Consider the following 21,034-nt stretch of genomic DNA (forward strand, 5'->3'; position numbering starts at 1 on the left):
GTGAACAGTTGATTGTCTCTGTGTGTTTGCTCAAACTGTCCAGGGTGTACCCCGCCTCTTGGGATCGGCTTCAGCTCTCACTGCGACCCTCATGTGATAAGTGGTATGGATAATGGATGGATGGAAAGCTGATGCAACCACATGATTGCTTTCGCCATATCGTGACAATCCTAATTCCACAACCTATGCATTTTGTTTGTCAGATCAGAGTGTAGAATTACCTGCAGCGAGTGGAAATTCAAGTAGACAGAGTTCAGTGTCTGCAGAATACATCCTCCTCCCAGTGCCTGCGATAGCAACAGCAATATTCTGATAATTGTTGAGACTCTCAAGGTCTGGCTGTATTGTATCCGTCAGCCTCAATGGAGAAAGACTGCGGTTGGGTAATTCTTACGGGAAACTGTCAAGAATCAACATCCTTCATCATAACCACATTTTGTCCCTCTGCCTCCCTCTTTGTGTTTCTCCTCAGCATATGCACGAGGCTGTCGAGCTGAAGCAGCAGCTGCAGATAGAGCATGAGCGAGCCTTGGTGGCCCTTCACACCAAGCAGAAGGAGATCAATCAACTGCAAACGGTATGGCTTTTATGAATAAATGCAAAGATAGAGAAGTGGTAATTCAGAGCTTAATTATTCATAAGTTTGATATAATGCTCCAGGGTCATTACTTTTCTGATAAGAGCTGTGGCTGCTCCTCATTCAGTTACTGATGTGTCAGGAGCCAGTTTGTGCTGAATCACTGTCACTGAATCACTGCTACTGTATCAGGAAATATGAAGACCTCAGAAACCTGTCCAGAAATCTGCAGAGTTTGTCAGAAGTGCAGCTTCAGCTGCTCTTTGATAAAAAAAACAGCCTTTCTAGTTGTTGGGAGCATTTTTTTTCAGCGACATTACTTTCTTCTCGGTGTTGTATTCTCTGTGGTACCTTTTTTAAAACTGGGATATATGTTTCTTTAGTGTTTTTTTTTTTTTACTTTGCTTAGAAAGTAGTCAAATGAAGTCTAGCTCTCCCTGGTGATATTTTAAGTTTCAAGTGCGTTTGATACTTTTTTGAAGCAGTTCAAATACTGGGGATGTTAAATTATTTGCTTTTATAACAAGTCTGGCCCAGATAGATTGTTGAATTCACTAAGCGCTTGCTGGATTTAAGATTTAGACATATTTACTCCCTCACATCTTATGTAGACTCAATCATCTTGAGGAGGAATCACTGAGACATCTTTAAACCTATGTTATTCGTTGTTAAATTTGTTATTTGTCCTTATTTATTTACTGTTTATTGCTTTAAAACTATAAAAACACAAGTTTTCCAAAAAGCCCATACAAATTCTCATTCTTCTAATTGCTGATTTAAATATCCTTACGATACTTACTGGAGTAGATCACTCAGACTTTGATATATCAAAGATCTTAATTGTGACTATTTCCTCAGAAATCTGTGAGAATTGCCAGTTGTCTGCGTTAACCTGCTTATTGTTCTCTTTGCAATGATTTTTGTTCAGATTTATGAATAATAATCTAAAAACATCATATGAAAGCGCCCATAAAGAGCCTGAGGGATGTTTTCAATGTTTTAGATCTTTTACTTCCTTCTCCAGATCCCACTCTGACACTTAGGTACCCTAAACTTAATTTGCGAGTGTTAATCCGCGCTGTGCCGTCAGGAGTGGGATTCGCTGCTCTGATCAACAAGTGAGCTTCCACCAGAGTTCTGTGTTTGACAGTGTGTCAGCTGTGTGCTGCCTGTTCTACCTCGTGCACCGCGATCACAGTGTCAGCTGTCACTGTGTGTTTCTGTGTGTTCCCTGCAGGCTCGGGTGCAATCTGACCAACAGCATGAGGATGCAGTTCACCTGTTAGAGGTACAGTCACATCAACAAACACAGATCAGTGTCACGCTTTATAAATAAAGCTTGGATGAAAGAAAACAGTGTTAGCCTGATGTTGAATACAGGATGTTAACAAGGAGATGTACACGGCCTAATATACCTGCACATGTGCGTGTTTAGCTATATGAGGAAAATTATAAACACTTCCAGAAGAAATTAATCTACCAAAAGTCAGCTTGTATATTACACGAGCCATACAAGCAGCTGTGAGGCTATACACACTTGTATGCGTATCATTTTTACAATGTCGAATAAAATGAGGCCCTGGAGACCTGATTTCTGATTTGTTATTCAGAATAAGGTTTAAAGTAAACTATTTAAACATAGTCATTGTTCGGATGTTCGCCTCTTGCCCTAAAACAGGTTGTGTGCCATAATTCCTGGCTCATAATATCCTGTAATGCCATGTAGGTAATTTAATACTCCAAACCACCTCTTGTCATTTAATGCACATTTTTTTGTAGGGCCCAGCTACAACTTGAATAAATTTGCTTGTCAACACCAATGGCTTGAGGATCTAATTTTATGTTTGAAGGCGGAGTAAATTCAATTATATAACTGAACTTTTTGTTTTATATAAGCATATTTAAAACAGATTTCCTCTAGGATTCCTCTGTTGTTTAACTTTATCAGACTCAAACATCCAATTAATCCTGCATCCAGGCCGACCTTGAATGAATTTATAAATTTCCCCATGATCAAAATCCCTGCGCTACTGTGTTTCATCACCGTCTTTAAGATGCTCGTCGCTGGTTCATCTACTTCAAATTGTTTTTCTCATTTCACTCTAAATCCTTTTGTCATGACAATAGTGTGCAGACTCTTGTGAGTGTGGTTCAAACTGAGGTCACGTTATTATCCAACTTAAGCACTGGAATATACGATTTAAAAGAGGAAGCAGCCCGCTTTTGGTCGGTGAAATGGAAACTCCACTGTATATTAGTTATTTGTCTTAGGACTAAACAATTGACTCAATTTATAGGAACTATACCACAGGCCAGTTTCTGGGTAATGGGTAAAAACTAACCAGGTTAAAAAACGGCTCCACTCTGTGAAGGGTCAAACAAACCTCCATATTCTGTTTTCTGTAAAACCCCATTCTTCTGTCAATTGGTGTTTTGGGAGCAAGCAAAACAAATATTGATATAATATGAAATATTTTTCACTAGTATTTGTTACAATTATATTTATCATATTAATATTTTGTTGTTCTGCATTACTTTTTCCTTCTTTGCATCAGTTATGAAATAATTTATTGTGGTTTGGTCTTTATTTTGATTTTGTTGTCGTTTTTTCGTATTTCTTTACTTTATTCTTTTCTTTTTTTATCTAAACAGAACAATAAGGACAGAATGTTTCAGGTATTTATTTTATTCCCTGGTTAGTTTCATCTCCCTCGTTTCCTGTGTGAAGTCTTCAGTGACTTTTTTTGTGCAAAGTGAGATCCTTATATACGTAAACTGAATTCATCCTACATTTCTCTATCCCCAGTACCGGCTACACACCCATACATTTTCCTCTGATGCATCAGTAATATGATGTCTTTAATTTCTATATTGTGGGTTTAATAATCCTCTTGACATGTTGCTCAGGCTTTGTTATCTGTGTTATATATCAGCAGCTGCAGCAGATGATGCCACACGTTCATTAGCTGCAGTGTTTTCACTATAATATGCTATCATAAGCTTGGAAATGTCTCTTTAGGGAGCTTTTTCTAATTGGGTGTTCGATCAGCATTAACAGATAAAATGCTGCCTCTTCTTCAGAGGGTTTACATTTGATGAAGTACGCTTTGAGTGTCAAAGTACACACGGCATCTATGGCACTTATGTTCTTCCAGGGAAAAGGATCCCTCACATTTGGATCCAGTGAGGTTTATCACGTTTTCTTTTCCCCTGTTAAAACGGTTAAGGGCAGAGGGTGTCTCACCTTGTTAAAGCCCTATGGGACAAATTGTGATTTGTGAATATGGGCTATACAACTGTAATTTGATTGATTGATGGAGGACGTATTCTTACATTTATCTCTCCTTTTTCTTTTTTTCCTCCACTCCCTCCTCTCGGCCATTACCGTCTCCTTTCTGCTCTCGTCATCGTCCGTCAAAGGTCAAGGTTCATGACCTGGAGCAGAAATGCAGGTCACAGAGTGAGCACTTCCACCAGCTGTCCAAAGAGCTGCTGAATTTCAGTTTGCAATCAGACTCCGTGGACATCCTGAAGATTAATCCCACCTCCACGTCCCAGTTCCTCGTCTCTCCAAACAGGAAACTTCCACGGGTCATTGTTGGATTTGAAGGCCAACGAGAGACAGGTGGGTCAGTTGTGCCATCAATACATCGTCTATACCACTTATCTTTTGAGGGGGTGTAGCCGCAACCAACCCCTGCGGATATTTGGCGCCCTGGAGTCCTGCACTGTGTTTATGTAATCCACTTTGATGTTCTAGCAAGTTAATTGTTGTTTTTACATTGTTTTAATTATATTCATCAACGGTCGTGATTATTATGGTCTACTAATGACTTCTATCTACACTCGCTGGTATCTTTGCTCTCTGTTTAATCGTAAAGAAATGTTAACAGTACAACTTGGTACTAACGGTTCATTCTGAGTGGGGTCCACTCATTCTTAAAATGATATGCACTGTAGACAAACTGGATAAAAGCATCAACTGAGTTACATGTGATCAAAAGGCTTTATGGTCAGAATGAAATGAGTCTAATCCCTCGATGTAGCCGTTGGATCAGCTTACTCCTGACCAGGGGTGGACACCATTAATGCTTATTCATGATCAATATCTGCCCTAATTGATCACAGGCCTGATGTATGACATGAATGTGGTTTAACACATTAGTATTCTCGCGACACACAGTGTAACCTGCAGAGGCAGCAGATACGACCATATCAGCGATGTAGATTTATACAGTCTGCCGCAGACTACAGGTCTTTGAAGTGCTGGAAATCCTGTTTTATCTTTCCCTTCACTCAAAACTTGCTGATGCTTTTGTGCTAATGCATAATATTACTCACACGCAAGCCACAAGAACCCAGAGATGCAGTGGATCCATGTTGTTGACTCAATTTCCTCAAGGAAATCAGCCATTTGCTCTCTTACACTGCAGTTTTCTGTATTATATTTCCTTTTTCTGTGTTGTGCGTGTTTTCCCAAAGAGGGCGTCAGTGGTATTTAAGGACAAATGCATTGCAGATGTGTTGATGGGGATGGAAGAGGCTTTGCCACGGAGAGTGTTTGCTGTACACTCATTTCAACAGGAGATCAATAGCTGTGCAATGAGCAGCAAATGGGTGCAGAAGGAATGACAGTTTCTCTTTATTTGCTATGGAAATCAATGTCCTCCAGGCGATGAGAACGCGACACACACACCACGACTGATCTCCCAGTTCTTAACCTGCACAACAGAGACTGGAGACAAAGCACGACCAGAACTGCGGGCTGTCAAATTTAGCACCGTGACGACGGACCGTCCCCGCAGCCCTCGACAGCTGACCCCATCAGAGGTGGTTCTGAATGACACCACATTACTAAATTTAAATGAATAATCGTTAATAGTTGAGCTATCAATATCTTTGATTCTGTTATCAATCTATAGATGGAGGATGAGGCCACCCCATCCCCCAGGTCCAAGCCTCGCTACACAGGCCAGGTCCGCCTTTGCACTGCCCGCTACAGGTGAATAAGTCACATGAATCTGTTTCTTATTTATGGTTTATTTATTAATTTTAGATTCTTACAAATGTAGGAGAAAAGCTGCTGTTATGAAAACTAAAAGTCAAACCTGAACATTCTTCCTTTCAGTTATAACCCTTACGATGGACCAAACGAGCATCCCGAAGCAGAGCTCCCCCTTGTGTCTGGAAAGTATCTCTACGTGTATGGAAACACGGATGATGACGGCTTCTACCAAGGTGAGAAACACAACAGGCGAACACAAGTCGTCTTAAAGGAGGAGGAGGGGATAACATGGCAAAAGTAATCGTAACCAAAGGAGGTTATTCTTAAGCAGGTACTTAAATGACAAATGTAAAAAGAAAAAAATCTGTATTCAGATGAAAGATAACAAAACAGCAGGAGGCCTCTTTTGCTGCTTTTCAAGTTCTGTTATTTTCCCTGAGTCAGTAGCTGAGAAACCTGACAGTCACAAAAAGCTTAAGCATCATCATGTTTTAATTATCTCACAATAAGACCGTGTGTCGGTTCAGTTTGTCCCCCAGGGAATTAGATATATTTACAATATTCTAAGTGGCGTCTAAATCCTTTAAAAATGACCACGTTAGCTTTACATTATATAAAAGGTGTAGCTGTTGTGTACGTGTAGTGTCATGTATTACAAACCGTCCTTGACATTTAAATTTCCTGTGACTATCCTGTTGACATTGTACTGTATGTATGTGACATTACAATATAACATCTTCAGAATGAGATTATCTGCAGACAACATTGTAAACACAAAGGCTGCTCACGATACGTTGATTGACAGCTGCAGCATTGGTCATCTTTCCCTGTCTCTATATGACCATCACATAAACTGCTGTCTATTTTCATCTTGTGTCCTCTTTGTCTCGCATGTTGCAATAAACACAATTCCAGAACAACCCATGCACACTTGACAGTGTGCTGCAACACTCTCATATCAAAGATGCGATATCAGGAAATCGTTGAACATTGTATCAGTGTACTAAATGTTATTATTACGTATCTTAATCATAAATTGTTTTAATTGTATTTCATTGTATTGCTCTTGTGAAGCCTGTTGTAAAATTAGCTACTAAAATATAGTTTATCATTTTTAGAAAAAGTAGTTTTCCCACCACTGTATTTATTTTAAAAGTAAACTCTAGTGATGCTGAGAAAAACTCCTGCACACTTTTCACAAGTGATGGTTGTAGTGAATCTCTTGTATAATCTCTTTAGAATTATGAAGGCTTCTCCATCAGTGGCAATCCTAATCCCCCTGGCTAGAAATCCTGCAGCGGCCCGCCACAGACGCAGTAGTACTCAGCTGCAGTGAGTCATTAGCTGTCGGCGGTGAGATTGCATGGCATCGTGGAGGAGCCTTGTATTAACAGTGCAGGAGGGAGACATAGGCCTCAGACCAAGCTGTTGTCAAGATGGGACCTCAGTCCCTTTTAGCTTGATGACTAATCCAGCGGGGCTCAGCTTAATCATCCGCACACACAAACAACACACACATCATAAGGCCTCACTGGCCTGGAGACGTTTTTTTCCTGCATCGACCAGAGCATCGACAAGCTCAGGGTTGTTCCTGGAAATATTTAAAATCAGAGTTCAAGATCTATAAACATTTCCTCGCTTCTGTGTTTACTGGAGAGAGTATAAAACAAGCATCAGAGAACGAGTAGTACATATTGTATATTTACATAACTCACATCTCTCACTCTCTGACTCATTCCCACCTTACAAGGACGATACCTCACTGACGACTGTGTATTCATGTTACTGCTTTCCTTTTGTGTTTGTCTTGTAAGGACGCATTAGTGAGGCTAATGTAAGTGAGGCTTATATTTGTAGGAGGATCCACAGAGGCACTTTAATACCAGAGATGGTTGTTAAAGGTTGCTGTTTTCAGGGATCTGAAGAGTAAGGCACAAACCTAAGTTTTTAAATTAATTTTCTGTGTCACAGGGGAGCTGCTGGATGGCCAGCGTGGACTTGTCCCCTCCAACTTCGTGGAGTTCGTCCAGGACAAGGAAAAACTCTCTGGGGAAGGAGGGGATAACCTGGGCCCACTGGACCATACTGGACCCCTGGCCTTGATGGGAGTAGATGGAGGTGCCTCACAGGATGGCCTCCTGGGCTCATCCAATGCCTTGGTTCCCTGTAGCAATGGGACAGGGGGGCCATTTGACCCCGAGGACCTGGCTGAAGATGTTGTGCCTTATCCCCGAAAGATAACTTTGATCAAGCAGCTGGCACGGAGCGTCATCGTGGCCTGGGAGCCTCCACTCGTGCCTTTGGGCTGGGGGAACATCTCTGGCTACAACGTGTTAGTAGACGGGGAACATCGTGCCAGCGTTCAGTACGGTGGCCGGACCAAGTCTCTGCTGGAGAAGCTCGACCTGGACGGTTGCGTCCATCGGGTGACTGTGCAGTGCGCCACCGACCGGGGCTTGTCAGACGAGCTGCGGTGCACGTTGCTGGTGGGAGCCAACGTGGTCGTGGCGCCGTGTGGTCTGCGGGTGGACGACATCCAGCGCGACACCGCCGAGCTCTCCTGGCTTCCCAGCAACAGCAACTACGGCCACACGGTGTTCTTGGACGGGACGGAGCACGCGGCGGTAAAACCAGGGAGGTACAGACTCCGCTTCCTCCACCTGAAGCCCCTGACGGTGTACAAAGTCACCGTGCTGGCACAGCCGCACCAGGTGCCATGGCAACTGCCGCTGGAGCAGAGGGAGAGGAAAGAAGCTGGTGTGGAGTTCTGCACTCAGGCTGCAGGTCAGCAAGGCTCATCTCTACACACACACACTATCCAGGGTACACACATGGTTGTGATTCTGCTGTTGTGCTCTGTGTGTGGGACAGATGAAGATGAGTTACTGCTACTACTCTGTTTGCAATCAGTTTAATGTAATGTCAGTTCTAATATGTAACATGATGCCTTAGTAATATCAATCTTAGAGTATAAGAAACGCATTGCCTTACCATGCCATTGTTGTGTATTGTATTTTGTCTAGGTCCAACACCATATTGCAGAACAGGTCAGAATGAAACATCAACGCTGGGCTGGGTTTCCCATACGACTTAACACTAAATGATCTGTCTCTACTGAGATTAAATTATTGCTATGATACTTCTGGAAGAGAGTGAAACAGATAATTACCTATTTTTCAAAATTAGTTTTATTGGAATGTGGGCAAAATTGCATTTAGTTATGGTTCTGAGATTGAAAAACTTTTCATTTACACACAATGCACTCATTCGTATATATGTAATAAAACACTTTATTATTTAACATTCAAATGCAGTTTGGCCCAGATCACTTACTGCACAGATCACATAACTAATTAGAGAACAGCCCCTGCATCACAAGATATGATTAGTTATCATACCGGTGAGTCATTTCCTCAGCCTGTGGCCTAGCCTACAAGAACCAGTTCTATAAAAAGCAGTGCCCATCCACTGCTCGCATAGAAATGACCATTTTGTATCAGTGTGCATTTGCTTCTGCTTGAATGCAGCAGTGCATGTTCAATCCAGCCATCCAGGAGAGTGGAAGACAGAGATTGGGCTTTAGTTAATCTCTCTGGATTGTGTCCTGCATGCTGAGGCAGCAGTGTTTCTCTGTGGAGAAGCTTGTATTTTTCATTTTACCTTTATTTTGATCCTATAATAAACTGTAGTGGGTAGTTATGGTGTAGCACCAGCCTAAAGGGAAATGTTTGGTAAATTAATGACACATTCGCGCTGACCCACAATAAGTCATCATGTACTTGAATGACATTTTACAATCGCGGCGTCTTGTGAATGACTTCCATTAGCACGGCCATTTTATTTTATCTGCATGGACTGTGAATCTGTGCAAAGTAGAAAATAAAAATGCAGGTTCAATTATAAATACACCCAGTTCGTTGTTTCCTGAACCTCCCTCTCTGTTATGGGGGCATTTCTGTGCATGGTTGTGACAGTGCCCATTTGTGCATTTGAGGAATGCTTCACACCCTCTGCTCTTGTTTGTATGCTAGTGATATTAAAACCGTACATTATTAATGTTTCCCCCTGTACCGCTTCTCTCACCTCCCAGGCCCTCCTCAGCCTCCCCATGATGTGCGGGTGCTCTGTGGGCAGGCTCCGGGGGTCCTCCAGGTCTGCTGGAAGCCTCCCATCCTCTCTCCCACAGGCACGTCGAATGGGGCAAATGTCATCGGATACGCAGTGTGCACTAAAGGACAGAGGGTGAGTTACCCTACCTTGTTGTAGCTCCGGCTGTTGAAGGAAGGTATAATGAACAATGGTGGATTCAAGGCCTGTCTCATGATTAGAGGGAAAGCTGGAGACTTTGTGCTGCATCATGTTGAGTAACAGGGATAGCGATGTGTCGATACACAAGCATATGGGGCCCAATTTTCAACATCTTATATATAGTACACATGTGTGGTATGTACAACACTCTTTCAATTGTCTAATCATGTGTAATCCAGTAGAAGTGTGAATATACATCACAGATGGTGGGGCTAACAGCCTCTGTCGCTGAGTGTAGCATTAAATCATCCCTGCCCTCAGCGGACACAGCAGTGCCACCTACTTGTAATTCGATATCAGTGCAAGTTTCACAATGTTGGACCTGTGAATGTGTTGGAAAGTTCTCTCACGCCCTCTGGTGACTGCTGAAGAGAATGAACACACGATACCTGGAGACTCAGCTGTTTCTGGGCTGCTCTCTTTTGTTTGTAGGATTAAAAGACAGATATTTCTGGAATTATTTGATAGAAAATGTCAGTTCTGATGTCTTTCTACTGTTTTTGTGTAGTTGTTTTTACAATTCTACTTATATTAATAATTATTCGTTGTTTGAATCCAGGTAGCTGAGGTGTTGTTCCCGATGGCAGACTATGTCACTGTGGAGCTGACGAGGATTCAGTGCCTGGAGGCCAGAGAAGTCATCGTCAAGACGCTGTCAGTACAGGGAGAATCCCAGGACTCCCACGTCGCCGTCATTCCAAACAACCTGCTTGTGCCTCTACCTCCGATCCCCCTGCCCCCGCCAATGCACCCCCACGCAGGCCCCCCTCCCCACCACCATGTACAACCCCACCTCCAGTCCCCTCACCTCCCTCACCCCACGCCCCAGCTTCCTGCTCCACCCCAGGCACACGGACAACCACTCCCACCTCATGCCCAGCACCCTCAACCCCATCCAAGACTTCCTCATCCAGGTGGACCTCCGCAACCCCAGCTCCGGCTCCCACATCCTCAGCCGCAGCCCCTACATCTTCAGCCGCGCCCGCCCCACCAAGGTCCCAGGCCCCAGCACCAACTGCCTCTGTTGCCCCACCACCAACCCCACCCTGTACCTCAGAGACCAGTAAGTGCCAGAGACCTGGATGCCAAAGAGCATGCTGCCCACCATGGAGGAGGTGTTCCACCTGGCCAGCCTGGTTGGGACCCCCCACGCTCGCCTTCGTCCCAGCCTCCTGTGCCCATGCAAGGCCACACCCTCGAGGCCCCTCCCCAGGGTAATCCACGCTCCCCCTCCCCTCAGAGGATTCTCCCGCAGCCCCGAGGCACGCTCATCCCAGACACCGTGGCCAAAGCCATCGCCCGGGAAGCAGCACAGAGGGTAGCAGCGGAAAGTGGCAAGGTCTGCAATGGACGTACTCAATCCAATCACACAATATTATAGATACCTGATTCCTAATGATGCATGCAATGAAGAAAAAGAAACGCACAACAAGATAAAGTTAGCATGAGCAAACTGCAAAAATACAATAACCATGTACCACTGTGACTGCCTGTTACTCATACACTTATATATCACTTTCAGGGCGACAGAAGGCCAGTTAGGTACGGAGAGCAGGGTCAATCATTTTACCAGCATCACTCTGATGAGGAAGAGGAGGACGAGGAAGGGTTTGCGCGCGGCCGTCGGAGAGGACCCTCTGTGGATGAGTTCCTCAGGGGCTCTGAGCTGGGGAGGCCGGTAAGATCAACACGATAAGTGACAAATCCTTTGCTCTTTTTTCCAGCTTCACCTCATATGTGTTTTACGATGGAAAACCTCCTAAGTGTGTGTGTGTGTATGTTTGGACGTGTGTGTGTGTGTGTGTGTGCATGCATGTCCGGGTGGTTGCATGCACGCACTCCTGTTCCCATGTCTGCAGTCATGCGTGTGTTTGCCCATCCATGTATGTTTGATGTGTGCACGCATGCTATGTATGTATGTGAATTTAAACGATTGTGTCTGTGTGTTTGTTTGTTTGTTTGTGTGTGTGCGGGTGTGTGTGTGTGTGTGTGTGTGTGTGCGTGTGTGTGTGTGTGTATGTTTGTGTGTGTGCCTACCAAAAGCCTAACTATAGTCACAATGAAGAATATCACAGCGAAAGCAGCCGGGGCTCTGACCTGTCTGACATCCTGGAAGAGGAGGAGGAGGAGCTGTACTCTGAGATGCAGCTGGAAGAGGGACGTCGACGCAACTCGCACAACACACCCAAGGTGCAGTTCTTTGCACTTATTCTAAAACCAAAGAGTAGGGCTGGGCGATATGACCTCAAATCAATATCCCGATTATTTCAAACTTTTACCTCAATTACGATTAACGATTAGTTTACAACCCCCACCCCCAATGGGGCGCATCACTCAACAAGCGACTCTGCTTCACTGCTCTTTTTCTAATCAGTCACGCGTAGAACTGATCTTTATAAACACCTGCTGGATTCATATTTATCTTCCTGGATGAACTGGGCGTTGCTTCCTCCTGCAAAGATGAAGTTAAAAACCCTGCGCTGCGTCACAATCTACGGTAGGAACTTCTCCCCTGTCTGCAGTCCTGCGTGTGTGTCTGCTCGTCCCTGTCGCGCTTCAACACAAACTCGACGATCACAATTATTTATTTATTAATCAATTAGGTTGGGTCATGAATCCGGATCGCTCTGGTCGTTTTAACCCTGACGTCCTGGCTGTGCGCGTCACGTTATGTCTGGTGTTGTGTTAGAACCGGCGTGCAGGCAAAAGTTTTTTTTGTCTCTCCTAAACTTTAGAGAATCAAACAAACACAAAATAAACTCAAACTCCTGTAGCCGACGTGTCTTAATAACTACTTATTGGTGTTGGTCTTAATTGTGAGTGCAGGTCAGCGGGGAGTGAGGAGGTAGAATGGGCAGCAGGGTGATAGGGAACATAGCGGACACCCGACAGTTCGTGAATACACACTTGGGGGAAAGTGAAACTGAATAAACCGACACAAGCAAAATTGGGTCGGTTAGAGGTTATAAATGTCGCTTTCTATACATTTTGGATTAATTGCCCAGCCCTACCCAAGAGTCATAACCACCCAAATTTATTATTCTTCAGTGAAAGCCACAGGCACAGTTACTTCAACTGAGTCTGCTGCCTCAACTTGCATTTGATATGTGTTGTTGGTGTGTGTGCTGAGTTTAATTCAGAGTTACATAAAAAGAGAGAGGGCAGAAAAAATGGGTTTGAAAGCGTCAGCCCACGGATGAGCGAGGCAGAGACAGCGGATCTGACCCTTTCATGAAAAGAGGGACGGTTGTTTTGAATGGTGCAGAACTACAGAGAAACACTGACTGGGTTTAAAGGTGCAGCCTCCATCCCTTTCACGAGGTTATTCGCTGCCGAGTTGATGGAGCAGATGTTGGTTCACTGCAGAAACTACACCAAAGGAGACACGGATACAGAAGCTTATTTTTCTTCTTGCAGCAGCATGAATTAAATTACCACACCAGTGAGGAGAAACTGGAGCAGCAGTGTCAAAGTTTGATTATCCACTCTGGATATTAGTGGGCAAATCTTGCTATTTCATTATGCCATTGTGCTTAAGATTCCCTCTATTATCAGATGCAACTTTCTCTACACAGATTTTGAGATTATACAAGTTGTGTAGCAGCCTGTTTGTACGGTGCAGGCTATGAGTAGGATGGGAGGTAGCCAGAGGTCGTGGCGGTGTCTGGTAAAAACCTTTCATGTCGAGGCATCATGGAGAGAAACAGTGAGAGATGGTCTGTGTCTGAAAAGATTGTGATTGAAGTTTTCAGCATCATGGAGAGAAAAGGTGATTTACAGGGTTTGAGTGTGTTCAGGTTGTCAAAGAGAGAGAGAGAGAGTCAGGAGTTGGAGCAGTTTAGGGTCACGATGGAGTTTTCGTAACAGGCTTTTACATATTTATTCACGATGTAATTAGTCTTTGCTTGGTTTTAGATTGTGAACATTTCCTGTGGGCTTGTGCGTGTTGGAGTGTGTGTCTATACGTCTGTGTTCCAGTGTGCCTGTCTGTGAGTGCTGCATGACTTTGTTTACATGCAATTTGTAATAAATGTAAGTTGTTGTTTTTTCTTTTCGTTTTTTTTTTTGGTCACATACTTTTTTTGCAAGTTTGTCCACGTGTCTGTGAGCAAACTCGTTAAATATCTAATGTTTGTGAATATTTCCTGTGTTTATGTGCATTTCAGAACAACACCCCGGGTGGGGGCGGTCACAACCGGGAGGCGGGGAGACGAGTTCACCATCAGGGCGGCCCCCAACCTCAGAGACGACCTCTAATGGTCCCTTCCATTGGTCAGTATGGGAAGGTGGTTGAGGAGAGAATTGAAGGGCAGATTTTGACATAATTCTAGTTGTGTGTGTGTGTGACATAGTTAGTTTGTTTCTCTGTTAAAGCCTTCATGAGCTTCTCTGTGTCTCCAGATCACCTCTGTGTGTATGAACCATGCTCATGCCCTTCACTACCTGAACATAAGCTAGATGTTGCAGTGAATATTATGATGTACAGTTGCTTTCCTGTGTGCATTTCTAGTTGTTAGGTGACAACATGAATCTGCAGTTGACCTTTTGGGAGGTTGTGCTTTGCGTTGTAACCCCATCACCCTTTAATTGGTGTTTTCCCGTAGAGGTAACCTCTGAGAATAACAGTGAGGGAAACCTCTCCCCCATCACCGAGGATGTTTACTATGGCAAAGTAGCTCGCCACAGGACATGTTCATCCCGCAGGCACATGGGCGGCACCAGGTCTCCCCATGGTATGTGCCTGCAGTCCTGTTTTTAACCACCACAGCATGGCAACAGAAAGGCCACCACCGACTGGCAACTGGCAAACAGTAGCTGTGGACACTTGCAAGATGCCTGTTTCTCTGTCTCAAATAATAATAGTGATTATTATGCTTCCAGTTGAACAGCATGACTGCACTGCACTGAAATGGTGGACCCACTGGCAATCCATGGCAGGGGTCCAGGATGAATGTTTCCACAGTTGCAGATGATAAATGATTGATGGACTGCTCAGTGAATGCATCACTCACTGCACTGAACTGATGCCTGCCATATACCCCTTCCCTTAGTGGTACAAACACACCCACTACACTTATCACGGGAGCGTTTGTGCATGAAATCCTGAAGAGAAGGTCGACATTAAAGAATGACTCCACTGTCACTGCTTTTTTGTTTCTTCAGATGTTTGTTGGACATTTGAGTTTGAAATACCAGCTGCTTGAAATGCAGTTTTCCTTCCAACACATAGAACAACAGTCCAGCTACCAAACCTTGTGTAGGTTGACTTAGATGTGATGCTTTTCACATCATCATCAGCTCCACAGTATTACACTTTGCTAGCACCTACATTTCTCCACAACACCTCTTTCATTTCTGCTTTAGATCTGCTGCCATAACTGCTGGCAATGTGTGGAGAGATACTTTAACTTTCACTAAATGATCTGTTATTTATTTTTAGGCTTTTTTTGTAGAATGCACGTTAGTCCTGTGTGTTGCTGATGTTGTCATGTCCCTGAGTCACTTCTCTGCATTGCACCACGTTTTTGTCTTGCTCCTCATTTGTCCCTCACTGCATATCCAAATATGAAGAAGGTGTTAGACACGTGTAGAGTTTGTGTTAGCGGGTGCATGTGTAGTAAATGATTTAAGTAGCTGACTGAGCACAGATTTCTTCCTGCATGCTTACAGGCACAAATATGACTGGACAAGGAAATCAAATCTGTCATGCAACACTACATGATCAAATCAATAAGATTTAAAAAAGAGGGGGAAATCCGCCTCTCCTTGATTTCCTTTGATTGAAGCATGGCTAAGCTACATCACTGTGTAAACGTGTAGATTTATGTATTAAAGTTATTTACTAGAGATGTACACGGTCACCTGAGTTGTGTTGCTGAGCCCTGAAATCTGCTGCACAGCACAAACACAGGCGCATTTCACAGGAGACAAAAAAAAAAAAAAATCTATAAAAAAATCAGTCTCCTACAAAGCAGCTGTTTCCTGTCGGCTGCCCTGTCGAGTGATGCAATATCTTTTTTTCTTCATTTGTTCTTTGTCTTTCGTGTTTTAAAGAAGGATACAGGGATCGCCGCTCGCCCACGTACTATGACGAGTCCGAGACTGAGGAGACGTTCCGGATCTTTGTGGCCCTCTTTGACTACGATCCTCTCTCCATGTCACCGAACCCTGACGCAGCTGACGAGGAGCTGCCCTTCAAAGAGGGGCTGATCATTCGGGTGGGGGTTTAAAGACTTTCTCCATTCCTGATCGTTTTCTCCTCCTCTTTGTCTTTTAAGATGTGTCTAGACTAGTGGAAGTTTGAGTGCTGAATCTTTATCGATACCATTTAAGTAAAAAGGAGACTTAATACTATAATAAAAGTACAGTATGTGTTTTATAGCTGGAGCTCTAAACATCTCTCTCTCTCTCTCTCTGTCCAGGTGTATGGCGATAAAGACACAGACGGCTTCTACAGAGGAGAAGTGAGGGGCAGGATGGGGCTGATCCCCTGTAACATGGTGTCAGAGATACGAGCGGAGGACGAGGAGACCATGGACCAGCTCATCAAACAGGGTTTCCTGCCACTCAGCACCCCTGTGGACAGAATAGGTATAACACACTCTTACACACAATTATAGAAGAATTACATGTTGTCGAAACACCTCTGGTTAACATTCTATTACCGCTTCCAGAGCAGAACAGGAGAGGCCTCCGTCGAGATCAGGCCTCGAGGAGGATGGTGGCTCTGTATGACTACGACCCCCGAGAGAGCTCCCCCAACGTTGATACCGAGGTATCGCTGCTGAACACCAGACACTAACTAATACCTCCATGTTTTCTGTCTTCTAAACCTTTTCTAGACGCTAAAACTTTATGATTAATGCCTCATGTTTGTTTGAGGATTTTGTTTCAAACTAGTGCAATGTTGGGTAAAGATTAAGTAAAATACAATTTTTATTTCACACTACCTTTTTAAACTCAAGGTTAAAAAGCTTACGTTGCTTCATAGATAAACACGAATGATTAAAGTCAAACCAAACGTTAGAATCAGATTATGAGACACAAACACCTGTCGATGCAACAAACGTTCCACAAGAACAATTAAAAGTAAAGTCAAGGTTGAAGTCTGTATGTTGTAAACTCGTCTCTTTGTCTCCTGATAGGCTGAGCTGACCTTCTGTGCTGGTGACATCATCGCTGTGTTTGCCGACATCGATGAAGACGGGTTCTATCACGTGAGCAGCCTCCATGTTTGCTTCTCCCATTAAAACACTTAATATCTTAATGATTTGTACAAAAAACTGAACTGCACAGACGACAAGTTGTGGCTTAATCTCTTTAAATCGTATTAGACAAACAAATATACAGAGTTAAATCTTTGGAGGTGTTGACAGGAGAATTATTATTTCCCTTTAGACGGAGCCAGGTGCTGTTTGTTTGTGCCTCCTGTTTCCAGTGTTTGCTCCAGCCTAAGCTAACTACACATATCCTCATCAAGAGAGCAAATGAGCACATGTCACAAAATGTGTAATTCTGCGTCTGATGCACAGCTCTTTTTCTTGTGGAGTATATTATTGAAGGAGGAGAATATCAACAGTGTCAAAACCGTAGAATATTTGGAAACTGAACTAACATCAACCACGTTTCCTCCTCTTCTCGTTTCCTTCCACAGGGTGAGATGAACGGCCATCGTGGTCTGGTTCCCTCTAACTTCCTGGAAGAAGTGCCTGATGACGTGGAGGTGTATCTGACCGATACTCCGTCCCACTACCCCCAGGAGGAGCCTGCCAACCGGCCGCCCGCCAACTCTGCTGCCGCCGTCCCCGAGGGCAAACGGGTACATCATCATCGCCGCTCTCAGCGCTAGGCCCTGTGTTCATCCATCCTCCGTCCTCTCTCTTGATTTCCGTCTCTCGCTTCCTCCACTTTGCCGTCTGTGTGCTGTTCATTGTGTGTGTTTTTTCCATGTGGTGACAGTGGTGACTCTGTACAAACTAACAGCTCCCCCGCCCTCCTCCCCTCTCACCCTTTTGAAAAGGGGACAAAAATCCTGTGTTGACACCTTTCTGAGAGAAAGGAAGAAGCAAAGCCTGACAATGGACAGAGAGAGGATAGACTGTGGGAGCTCTGTGGGTGACTTATGCATGCAGCACTGGTGGAGGAGGACTTGAAAAAGGCTCAGCTCAGTCCTCACACAGCGTAATTTGGTACCTCTTTGCACTGAAACACAAAAACATTGTGGTTATTGTGTATAATAAAAAAGAAGTGCTTTATTTACACAATTGCTACCCAATGACACGGAAGAAGAAAAGTTAAACCAGAGAGGAGAAGCATGCCTTTTTCAAACTTGATACATTTTATATTACCTTTCTTGGCTCGACTGCTGTATTTCCTTAAAGAGGCTTTGTTTCTTTATGTATATTGCACACACATCAGATCTATTTTTCAGCCATGTTGACAGTGGATACGCCATGTTTGCTCTGCGCTCAAGAGACAGAACTAACCGCAGCACTGAGACGTCCATACTGTATTGTTACAATAAACAATAAAAGAAGAAATTGGATATTAAAAAACCTTCTTTTTTTCCTGCTCTGTGTTCGTGTGTGTCGGTGTTGTTTTCAGTTTTCATGGTGGTGTTTTCTTTCTACCCGACGGTGACGATGCTGCCACGTCTGATTTCGTTTTTTTGTTTTTCCTCACCCGCTTGGCAAAACAAAACAAAACAAACAGAAGAAGATTGTTCATTTCACACCATAAGTGGCTCTGTCTGCCTCGTACAGTAAGTCGGCAACTTGAGATACCAAACTCGCGGCTCCAATGCACACAGCCGGTCACAGGAGAGGCTTTTAACACGCTGCCGTAATGGAAAACACAAGTTTCCTCAAGGCTTTGCTTTCATGGTAACAGTCAAATCGAGTCAGGAAGTTATTTACCTCTGGTGTTTGATCAGGTACATATGGAAATTTACACAATTAATTGAGACAAATAAAAAAAAAAAATTCTCTCATCTCCGACAGCCCTGAAAAGCATAATTTAGACTTTGAAAGGTTTGATATTTATGACACATTGTTGATGTGATCCACACTCAGACCTCATGATATAATACAAAGCAGAAGGGCGTAGAGTTCACAGCTCCGCCAAGGCCCAACACGACCCCCTCTTGAAATGAAACTCTGAATTTCTATTTGGATCTGCACTTCAGACTTGCACTCCTAGATATCAATCCCCAAGATCCATCATTATTCACACCAGTTCTTTGTTGTCCTGTTAACAGTCCACTCCTTGGTGGAGGAAACAACAATCTTCATTAAAGTGTCGCAAGGTGCATCGTGCTGCTGCATTGGAGGAGAAGCCTGGTATCTACAGTTGTCTCCCTGGGTGTTGTTCTGTATATGATCGTACTGTATGTTCGCTGATGGTGGACCCCCCCCCCCCCCCCCCCCCCAGCTCTGTGGTGTGCTAACTCCGGCATTTGGTGGCTTCCTGCTCAGTGTGTTTCCTCTGCATACATGTACTGTGTGTGAGTGTGTTTGTGTGTGTGGGTGTGTGTGTGTGAAGACATGACGTTTATCTCTACTGTCAAATGAACAGGTCGATTATCACTAGTTAGTCGTTTAAATGCTGTTTAAAATGTGTCATTAGTAATTTAACCTGATTCTGTGGATCTGATTCATCCCTAAAAGCAGCTCCCAAACTGAATCTGCTGCAACTTTGACAAATATTAAGTATTTTTATGATTCAAAATGTATTTCCCCAAAGTAGTTCTTGCCTTTGATTTGGTGGTTGAACCCCACCCCTTCCCCCCAGACCGACCACAGGCCGTGTGACAGTGTCAGTTCTCTTGTAATACGCTGCCCCCCCCCTGCCTCCACACCTCCCCCATCGCCTCTCTCCCCAGGTCACCACAGAAACCTCCGACACGGCCAACAACTCGGACGCCGCGCCCGTCCGAGCGCCGTCCCCGATCGTCCGGCCTCTCCTGCCGGGCACCATGAGGCCCCTCAGTCCCATGAGGGCCCCCCACGTCCCGATGGATCCCCGGGACCCTCAGGACCTGGCCAACAAGAAGAAGAAAGGACTACTCTCCAAGGGGAAGAAACTTCTGAAGAGACTTTCCCCTGTGAAATAAGAAAAAAAGCAAAGCATATATGTCGAATATGTGCAGACACGCCAGGCTCTGTATATTGCATCCATACAATCAACAGAGAGGATGCAGACTGAGTGAGCCTGTCTATTCAAATATAACCAGTGATACAATTATTCATGTTGATCCACTAAATGATGTACAGTGCAGTGCCAAAATCAAAGAGAGGGGGTCACCTGCAGACACAACATATTACTGTGATGTATTTTAAAATCCAGAAGAAAAAAACTGAAAAAAAAAAACTAGGATTTTCATGACACGTATTTCTCTCTTTTCTTCACCGTTCATTCAAAGAAACGATTTATTTCATGCAGGGTAGCTGTGAACACAAAAGCCACGTTTCCGACGAGCTTTTTTTCTCAGCCAGAACTTTAACATAAAAAGAGATGAACATTTTCTTGGAGTATTCACGTCACCACAAGGCACCTTGCTCCTCGTGTAGACCACACTGTTCCTGAGGCATTCTGCGAAAGCGATGCTGGCTGCTAAACAAAAAAAAAAAAAAAGGCTTTATTCAGTGCAATATCACAGAGAGGTGGTAGCATAGGTGTGGAGGGAGGAGGACTTCCACTCGTGATGCAGCAGAGAGATGTTTTTTTCTGCGATGGGGGGGGGGGGGGGGATTGAAAGAGGAGAAGAAGTTGAGCGGCAACGGGGCATTAACGTCAGAACCACCAGGCGAGCTCAGCTGTGTCAGTGGCCTTTATGAAAACAATGTGACATCCCTCGTCTGATCACAAGGCTGATTCACGTCACTTTTCTTTTTTTTTTGGGGGGGGGGGGGGGTTGTGTTTTTACGACGGGTTCGCTTGTGCTTTGTCTCTTTTACTTTCTTTTTTTTTCTTGATGAAATAATTAAGACGTGTTTTCGCTGTCAAACTGTCATGAAACGCCTAGTTCAAGACAAAATTGTGTGTCTGTCTTCCTATTGCACAAAGGTGGGTGTTTTTGTGTGACGACTGGTGAGATGTGTGAGCGTGTGTGTGTGTGTGTGTGTGTGTGTGTGCGAGATGCCTTC

The 21,034-nt window shown here is 44.1% G+C and overlaps 1 protein-coding gene across 1 annotated transcript; it reads left to right on the forward strand.

Annotated features, from left to right (window-relative positions):
• The first annotated feature begins 472 nt into the window (after positions 1 to 472).
• rimbp2a (RIMS binding protein 2a) lies at positions 473 to 20,001 on the forward strand. The gene is made up of 20 exons (XM_053411386.1): positions 473 to 577; positions 1,815 to 1,865; positions 3,998 to 4,202; positions 5,250 to 5,407; positions 5,500 to 5,579; positions 5,706 to 5,815; positions 7,554 to 8,366; positions 8,606 to 8,629; positions 9,673 to 9,824; positions 10,450 to 11,229; positions 11,413 to 11,568; positions 11,934 to 12,080; positions 14,057 to 14,162; positions 14,495 to 14,623; positions 15,945 to 16,108; positions 16,313 to 16,481; positions 16,565 to 16,665; positions 17,036 to 17,107; positions 17,545 to 17,709; positions 19,771 to 20,001. Exons 1-20 carry the CDS (start codon positions 476 to 478, stop codon positions 19,999 to 20,001), a joined length of 3,915 nt encoding a protein of 1,304 aa, XP_053267361.1. The 5' UTR covers positions 473 to 475.
• The last annotated feature ends 1,033 nt before the right edge of the window (positions 20,002 to 21,034 follow it).

Source organism: Pleuronectes platessa, chromosome 19, assembly GCF_947347685.1.
Source record: "Pleuronectes platessa chromosome 19, fPlePla1.1, whole genome shotgun sequence".
Taxonomy (NCBI): Eukaryota; Metazoa; Chordata; class Actinopteri; order Pleuronectiformes; family Pleuronectidae; genus Pleuronectes; species Pleuronectes platessa.